At 40.4% G+C, this 9,629-nt stretch overlaps 1 protein-coding gene across 3 annotated transcripts in view; it reads right to left on the bottom strand.

The window, feature by feature from the left end:
• Positions 1 to 4,156: 4,156 nt before the first annotated feature.
• Positions 4,157 to 9,629, bottom strand: part of HECW2 (HECT, C2 and WW domain containing E3 ubiquitin protein ligase 2) — a 144,604-nt gene continuing 139,131 nt past the window's right edge. For all 3 annotated transcript variants that reach the window (XM_084209761.1, XM_084209763.1, XM_084209762.1), the window contains one exon: positions 4,157 to 8,277. In XM_084209761.1, coding sequence (XP_084065887.1) covers positions 8,166 to 8,277 — 112 coding nt within the window. In that variant the 3' untranslated portion in view covers positions 4,157 to 8,165. The remainder of the gene's footprint in view (positions 8,278 to 9,629) is intronic.

The following is a 9,629-nucleotide window of genomic DNA, read 5'->3' as shown; positions in this document are numbered from 1 at the left end:
TATACAGTCTTGTGAACACTTAACTGAAAAGTATGGAAAGGATTTAAAAATACACCGTGTTCTACTTAAAGCTTAGAAATAAATATGCACTCCATATTCCCAGTGCCTGAAATTCTTTAAAAACAAAGAACTTGGTATAAAATTATATCAAGTAATTGTCAAAAATGAGGAAGATGCACCTATAATCCTGTTAGATTCTGGATGCCTGCATCCCCACTACAAAAACTTGTAAAACTCTACACACTTTCAAACATGCTGAATAACCCAAACTGTAACCTAGCAAGGGCAGGAACATCAACTGACTTGGGGGGAGCAGTATTCCACACCACATCCCTCATTACCTTCTTCTCCTCTAAAGATCTCCCTTACCATACTGTACCACCCCTTACAAGTAGAAATGTTCAGTCAATTATTCAAAAAGCAGCCTTGCTGATCAGGATTCATGGATGCCCTCGAGGCTACGTCATTCCCAGGAAAAACAGCGTGCAAAGAAAAAGCATCCTCCACATGTGATTTATGTAGTTAATATTATCATAATTCTCCTCCTCCCTGCAATGCTGATAATAAACAGCAGTCTCCTGAGTGTTGCAGACTCATTGCAGAAAAATGTCCTGCTGAATGGAACTATTGAACCAGTATGGTTCAACATGGGAGTTGTCTTCTCCTTTAGGACTTCAAGTTTATATAAACTCCTACCGTCTCAGTAACCATGTTGCAGAAGAAAACTCACAAGGAATTCTTCTTTTGACTCTCATATTGAATCATTCAATAGTCTTGTCTTTCAGGTAAAAAAAACAGGTCAACTTTTAGGTACAGAAACCCATCATGAAACCCTCCCACCCTCTTACACAGTATTTTTTTGATAATGTCATTAGAGTGTGAATGGAATCAAGACTTGCAGCTGCTTGGGTAACACTACCTAGGTCATTAAGAAAATTCTAATTACTATAAGTAAGCTTTGGAAATGCCACATCAATCCTTGTCTTTGTGGAAATGCATGGTTCTTACACAACCGTAATGCAACTATCAAGTATCCTAAAAAAAACCCCAAATCTGCATTTTGACACATCTAAACATTAGGGATTTGGCCCATCACATTGAAAAGGAAAGTCACCATTGGTTGTGATGATTTAACCTTTTATCAGAAGTGGTATCCCTTGCCAAATGCAGATAATAATAAAGTCATTACTTGTACAAACAAAAGACCACTTCCAGACACCACCCTTATTTTATTTAGAAGCCTTCGTTTTCCTGAAAATAGCCCAAATAAAAAACCAACCCAGTCCCAATCAAGCAAAACAAAAAAGCCAAACCATGTAGAAGTAAATTTTCTGATTGTGTACTTAGATTTTCAAAAGCTAATAATCACTTAAAGCATGTCCTGCAGTTGCAGTAACACCAATGTATTTCAGGATAAAGTTTTTTTCCCTGGGTGCATTATCTTAGCCTAATTTTCAAGCAGGAAGTGTCCTATTTTATATCCCAGGGCTCATCACAGCTCACTGTCCTGCTCCCTACCCTCAAAGTGCAGTCCTTTTTTCTGTGCCTACTCTCAGCCTTGTGCTCACTCCAGCCCTCCTCCACAGTTGTATTTTGTGTGCTACATGGAACAGCCCTGTCTTATCATTGCAGCACCTACAATTACATTCCTGCTTAGAATTATTTATGAGGCTTCCGAGATTTATTTTCTTATTCATAAAGTAATTTACTTTAAAATTAGTGAGCTCTAACGACTGACTGCAGTCAGCATGGCAATCAAATATGCTGTCGCAGCAAAATCCTCTTTTATTGACCTTATACTGCTGGATGGGCATTTCTAACTATGAAAAATGGAATCCTCGTTTAAAATGAAAGATGTTGAATAGTCAGTGGAGTGTGTCACGAGCTGCTTGTATTGCAAGTAACAGGCATCACAGATACAACGAGCTTTTGGGAAAAATTCAGCTCAAGGGCTGCATGAGAAAGCTTCCAGCTGTGGAAGGCACAGTCCTCACTATGGGAACAGATCTCCTGCTGCTGTGATTTCTGGATCAGCATCACCTGCTTCACTGCAAAGGCTCTGCACCCACCTGGCCAACAGCCTGGGGCAGCCTATGGGGCCCACAAATTCTGGCAATATAAAACACTGCAAGCAAAATCCCCTGCCTCATTAATTTTGCAAAACCAAAACCAAAAGACATTTTACCCTTGGATATCTAATCAACTGTTTTCAAAAGCACTTTTATGACTATTTTTATTGAACAGCTCAGTCTTGATGTCAGAGTAACAGTCATCCTGTCGACTCTGGACTAAGGGAGCTGCTTTTGAAAGCAAACCCAAACCCAGAGTCTTACTGTGATACTACAGCTCCAGTCAGTGTAGGTGGTCAGCAATTGTCTCTGGGTGTTTGTAGGATTATGTGCAATCAAAAGGGACAGGATGGATGGCTTTGGAAGGCAGCCCAGAATAAGGGAGACCAGAGTCCTGAGGAGTTCTGTAGGTCTATACACTTAAAAGCTAATTGATGTCAGCAAAAAAGGATGTTAAATTAGTTGAACAATATACCTCCTGAGTGCTTAACAAAAGCCTCAAAGCAGGCAAGGCTTTTTCTAACATGGGCTGAATGAGAAGCTTCTCAAAGTTCTGAAAACAAGGAACAACTGAAACCCAAAAGATAAAGTTTCATTATTTAGAAGTTTTTTAACAGGCAAAAGCATTGAGAGCAGCACAGCTCGGCTCCCTTTCACATCCATCATAGCTTTGAGAAATTTGTCAGAATACATCTCTAGTTAAAATTTTAGCATAATTATTCTGCAATGTAATCTGAAAGGAAATTAGTTCAAATTTTGAAATATTGACTTAGAAAGGGGCTAATCAATGAGTGTAGCAACAATTTCACATAGTCCTCAGGAGGTATTTTTAAATGCATTTAGAATACATACAGACACTTCAATGGATTGTAACTATTCCAGGAGTCCTTGACTGTCATCCTTTTACCAAAAATCAGGAGGAACCGTTCTAAACAGTGGCCAGAAGGTCAGTCATACAAAACAGAATTATCAAATAATCTTGATTTACCTTAAAATACCTACAGAGTAATATGGCTCTGAGCAAAACCTATGAAGTAAAATCCTAAAGGAAAATATTTAGTAAAAATACTGCAAATGTTTAAGTAAAAAACATTTCATAGCAATGAACATCCCAAATAGTAGTAGCCTAATGCCAAAATTAGTCAGTCTAAAGCTGAACAGAAGCACTATGAAGTTCGTGATCTATTTGGAAGACATGCAAAATATAAACCATCTTTCATTGTGAAAATTCTGTGTTTGGAGGGTCAGCATTGCAATTCTGCATACTGCTAACTGAAGTGGGTTATGCTGCCTTTACAGTAAAGTTATTCTTTTCCTCTACTATTTACCTAACGTATATTTAGTTTTCCAGTAAACAAGTAATTTAATATTCAACCTCCAAAAATTTTTTATTGCAAAATATTTAGGCAAAACGTTAAACTAGTCTGACAGCAGCCTCTGTCGTTGCACTGATAAAGTCATAAAGAATTTTTTACTTAAACTGATGAGCCAGTCAACCCATAGCATTTCTGCAGTTCTGTTGTATAGCACATAAAAATTGAGCCAAAACACAAACAGTTTAAGAAGCCAGCTTTGAGTAATTCTTCTGAAATTTTGGAGTTCAATTGCTTGCCCAGAGAGAAAAGGATGAGAAGGGGAAGCAACAGTAGATGAAAGCTACATCTGCAATCTTGACTGGAGATCAACCTTCTGCTCAATTCCTGTTAGTGCTAACAGGAATATATGAACCCTCCACATAAAAAAAGTGGCAGGAAAAACAACACTATTAGTATAATTTAATGCAGATAAGTTTCATTCACTGAAAGAAGTAACTTGCTTTATGCTATGGGAAGTGAACTTACACTGGCCATTCAAACAGCTGCTGAAGTTTCCCTGATGTGAACAGGGATTCCCTCAGTCCAGAGACAGCCTGCTTCAAGAAGCTCCATAAAACTCTGCAGCTACCACTGCAGAAACTCAGTAAACATCTGCAATTAATACTGCTGAGATTACATTTAACAACCAGATGATACCATTGCAAATGCTTCAGAAGGAATCTTTTTTTAAAACTTCTTTTAAAGGATTAAAAATACATAAGAAACCACAAACCTCTTCTCTTTCCTATAATTTTAAACTGAGCAAACTACCAGTCCGGTGCTCTGCCAGTCCAGCTCGTACCAGAAGCTTTGTGTGATGTCCTGCCAGGGCACTGCTGCCTAGATTTTCGGTTCCCCGAAGATTACAGCTACTCCCCGCCCCCCCGTGCCCCGGGGCTGACTGCTGCCATGTGGAGCTCATGTGGTGCCCGTGAGCAGGCTTGCCTGGGAACGCACAAGAGCTCACCCCACTCACTCTCTAAGCCATATTAGCATTTTTTATGGTAAGGTCAGTACAGGACAATGAAAATGACGCTTAAAAGAAAAAGGAGGCAAATATTTGATGAATACCAAGGAAAAACAGCAGGCAGGGAGTGGGTGGGGAAGAAGGTCTGGATTGAAAGGCTTTCCTGCCCTACCTTGCCATTGATTCCAAGTTTTTGTGGTGTATTTAGGAATGTTCTGGCTATAACCTCACTGCCAGCAGTGCCAGGTGAGCAAAGCACACCTCTGCTGGGCTGGGATGCTAGGACCTGGGGAGAGGGGTCCTGCCCTGGCATGCTGGGCACAGAGGCCACTCTGCTGCCAGCCTGCCCAAGCTGCAGTGACCTGGGAGCTGCTTTCTGGCTGGTGATGTGTGGCTCCACTTCCCAGCAGAGCAGGAAACATGAAGAGCAGGAAACATGGGCACCTCACTTAAATTCCTGCAGGGATGTCCCCTGCCAGCCTCTGTGATGAAGATGCTGCAGGTTAAGTTAGTATGAGTTGTCATTGGCTGAAGGGATTCTTCTGTCAACTTTTTTCCTGCCTAAATGCAAAGCTCCTTAGCACCATCTGGAAAAGCTCCGAGGAGATCCAGAGCTTTGGAAAGGCTCCCCAGCCTTGCTCTGTGTGGACCCTCATCTCTGCTACACTGTGTCATAAGCAATAGCATTGTGGTTGCCTGCTGCAGCCAAGCTGCAGGACATGAAAGCTGGCTTTCCCTTGGGACACATTTAATGGGAACGGCTTCTCCAAAGGCAGAACATTCCAAGCAGTTGCCAGGAGATGTGGGTATCTGACTAAGCTCAGGCTTCCTCTCCTCTACTCCCTCCTTGCTAATCCCTTAGAGCAGCAGCATCCCTTACACTTACACGTCACAAAGAGCCAAGTGCTGGAGGCAGCACGGGGAGCTGTAGCCAGCTGACACCTCAACCTTCACACAGCACTTTTCTGGAGTTCCCCAGGGGATGTTGGCAGCACAGGAGGAAGCAGCAACTTCTTCTTAGTCTCTCTTGGCTTTAGTGCTACAAAGATTGTGGATTTTTTTTTAACATTTATCTATTTTCTAACTGACAGCTGCCCCACTCGTGACCCTGTCGCATCTTCACAGAATATTGGATTATCATGGCTGATTTCAATTATTTTTACATGCATAAATACAGAACAAATGGGTGCAGTAGATATATTTAAATAAAAATTGACAAGATGCATTTATTGTTTTAGTTTTGTACAAAAGCATAACTTAAAAGGCAAACTAGTATAAACTTACTTTGTGCCAAATATTTAAACTTTTCATTCCAAAGAGTATCTGGTTCAAAACTTGTAGATACAGTTTCCACCTGGGAAATCTCTTTTTTAAGACCACAGATAACACAGTATTGTAAAATGAAAATCCTCTAGTCCTTCAACCAATCTGAAGTTGCATTCTGCTCTGAGTGCCAGAATTTTAGCTACTCAGTGAATGGATCCCATGAAACATGAGCCATGCTGGAGTGACCTGCTGAAAAGTCAGTTTGCCTACTGCTCATTCATGTTCTGAAGAGAGATGTGCATTAGGACCCGTGACATGCAATCTTAGCAAAGACTGATAAATATACGTGTAGAAACAGGGCAATGTGTTTGGATTTTTCTTTGCTACTTCATACCAACCAGAAGTAGCCTAAGAAAACCTAAGTTACTTAAGAGAGTCCCAGATGTCATGCAGAAGCTCAATTATTCTTGAAATAAAAGAACGCTTTCGCCCTGATTTTGCTTTTCCTTTGCACATGTGACATTTCCTCAGTAAGTCTGAAGGGTTTTCTCAGTCACCACCACAGCTGCAGCTGCCTTCTGCCTCGGAGGGTGACTGGCAGTCTCTGCTGACGACATCTCCAGGGACGCTTGCCTCTGCTGGAACAACCCTCCCACCAGAACAAGCAGGACACCTCCCTCAGACGCCCCTTCAAGAGCCTCCAAAGCAAGAAGGTTACTTCAAAAGCTACTTTTCCCACAGAACAGGGCTTGCTGTGCTGCAGCACTACCAAAAGGGCTGGCACAGAGCTGGATTCGTGTTCTTGTCATCCAGTATCCAATCCAAGTGCAACTCCTGCCATTTGAAAATGTGGTGGATGCAGCGCGTGACAGCAGCTGTGCGAGAAATGGGGCACAGCTGCACAAGTGTTCCACAAGACCATCTGGAGGAAAAGTACCAAAAATAGAAGCGAGCAAGCCTCGTGTATTTCAGCAAAATTAAGCATAAAGAAATCAGTGTCCATGCAGTGTTTGATATGCCATAGAAACTGCTTCAAATAACATTGGATAAGAAAACTATTTATCAGTGAAAATGCAAGCTTGGACTCTACGAACAGTTTACATCTGGTAGGTGTTCACTGATACAGGACAGTGGCATTATGACCAGTGGCTCACCTTAAAGAAGTTATTCATGGTTTTCCAAATGAGCTAGTGTTTTACAGTGCTGTACAAATAAAACGTTGTGGGGAGCATATGAAATATCTGTATTAAATTCCACTGCATTAAGTTATCCAATGCATGAAAAATGACCCAGATGCATTTAAAATAAATGCATATTACAATATCACATATAGTATTATAAAATTATTACTTATGTGCACAGTCCTGATATCTATAGACATGGCACTGTGAAGAAAGCCTGGTTCCTAAGCATTTTTATAGATATTTGATAGTGATGCAATTTGCTGTCAGTCAGATCACAATGTCCCTTCAACTTTGGTACATTCAGTGCAAAATATTTTCGGGAGTTTTTTTACTCTTATAAAAATAAAAGGCATTTTTTTCCCTGGAGAGTGCTTAAAGAATAAACACTAGCAGAATGTCTGTTCAAGCATGGAAAGTGACAAAACAGAAATAACACTTTTGTTTGCTTGTTTCCTGTTTACACTCTAAGAAACATAATATAACGAACCTATAAAAATAAACAGAAGTCACCGTGTTAGGGTTTTTTTCCTGATATGCTGTGATAAATTGCTAGTTTCTTCTTAAAATAGTTTCCATGCAGTATAAAGCATAAAATCAGTCCTATTAGGTTATTAAGTTCATTGTAACAGCTCATATTTTGTCATACACACCACTGGCAAACACATTTCCACAAACCTCCTCAATGCACAAGCCGTTATTACATCCTTTGTTGCTGATTTTCCTTCCAGCTCACTTCTGCCTCAGGAACTCGAGCTCTATGGTGTTCCCCATGCAGGCACTCGTAGTCTTAGGTAAAGCAAGTGTTGGATATGCTGTTATAACATATGGCATAAAGTAATGTACCTTCATGAATTTAAAAAAAAAAAAATTATAAAAGTTCAGTTGTATGCTTTTTTTATAATTTTCTGGGTAGGTAAGGGACTGAATGATTTCACATTTTAACTTGAATTTTCGATTCAACAACTTTGATGAAATCCAGTCCTTGGGTACATGTGAGTTTTGCAGTAGCCAGATGGAACACAACACGGCATCACATTTCTGGTTTGCTCAGAACATAAGCTTAAGAAGTGTAGCCATTCCAAAAACCCATGGATTGCAAGACTTGGCTTTCCCTGCACACCAGGCACACTCTAATTTCACTGTTGAGAATTCTGCCACTACCACAATGCTTTTTAATTGCTTCACAAGCTCCTTTGTGGAACCTCATCATTTGAATTGCACCATGAAACAATTTTCCTCTAGGAAATCCGATACAAAAGTTCATTCATTCCTTGAGAAGACAGATCCACAAAAGTCCAATGAGCTGGGCACTGTGGTTTGTGTATCACTCAAGTCCAAAAGTACTTGTCTCTTCTACTGCTGTCAACAGTTTTTCATATAACATAGAGAATGATGGGTAAGGGGGAAGGTCCAGACGATTGAAACAAGTGTGAGCCCTGAGGGGAAAAAGAGAGAGGAGGTGAGGAAGTGCATTATTTGAAAAGTTCAAAAGAGAACACACAGATTGGTATGTGCTTGAATAGAGATGGGCAGATATTATTCTTTTGGAAGACTTTGTTCTGTCAAATGATGTTTTCCAATTGAACAGGTAGTAAGGTTCAATCTACTTTCTTCTCATTAAAATAAGCCAGAAAGAAGCATTTATGAAGCTCTTTAGAAACATACTGACAGTCCAAAAAGCATGGGATAAATTTTATCCATCAAATGTGCATGAGAAAAAAGAATGGTCTGGCATGGTGCAAGTCAAACAGTCTGGTCTGAAATCTTGGCTTTAAATGTGTCTTCTGAGATGCAGCCTTTCTTTTCTGTATGGATGATACTTGAATATTGTATTTGTAATTATGAGATATTTCCACACATCTCCAGATCTACAGGAAACACTCCTACAGTGGTAAAAGAATGATAAATTAGTTGCTCTTCCTTCTACAGATGCTCTTCCTTCTACAGTTCCTTGGCATATGGATGGTGTTGTTGAGGCATACTGCTTGTGCTGATATTCCCAATGGACATATCTGCCCTAGAGGCCAGCAGCTTTTGGAATTACAAAAAACCATGCACAAACCTGGCTGCTAGAGGTTGCCCTGCTTTCTGAAGGGCATGCAATTTATTTCTGTTTTTGAAGTCCATCTACCTCAAGTTTGTTGACACACTTGGAACTGTCTCTCAAATCCTCTTCAGGGAATGAAAGGGGAGAACACAAAGGTTTCTCTTCATAGTGGAACCATGGATATCATTGCCTGACCTCAGGGCATGCTAAGGATGGTACTTCCTAAAACACTGAGGTGGATGAGCCTGCTCTAATGAAATAGACAATGTAGCTATTAATGTGATGGGATCTTGAGGATGAAATTGAAATGATGCAAAGAGAAGCTGGAAGAGGCATCTCTTCTGCTCTAAAGCTTTGTAACAAAGCCTCACTTTAGATTGATTTCCAAATTTTGGCAGGTCTCCGTTTACAAATACTTCAATCTTTTGCAATAAAATACATCACAGAGTTATTTATTTAAATCCAATCCAGCTGAAAACCAAACTCCTTCTGCAATGCCCTGCCCTTCATCAGCATGATCTGTATTATGCATAAATATGTAACATGTTAATGGAAGGACTGAACAAGCTCCCTCCTCACAGCAAATGGAACTCCTCATTTAACCTACCCAGTCCCAGAAATCCATCTGTCTACCACAGACTTGTACAGACTTCCTCTGAGCCAGAAAGTACTGCCTTCCACTGGAGCAAATTCATTAATTACACTTTGAGTGCCTCTCAGCTCCCAGCTATGGGAATGGGA

The sequence above is a fragment of the Fringilla coelebs genome, assembly GCF_963513975.1.
Source record: "Fringilla coelebs genome assembly, chromosome: 7".
NCBI lineage: Eukaryota > Metazoa > Chordata > Aves > Passeriformes > Fringillidae > Fringilla > Fringilla coelebs.
The sequence above is the reverse complement of the archived record's forward strand: the minus strand, read 5'-3'. Positions and strand labels throughout refer to the sequence as shown.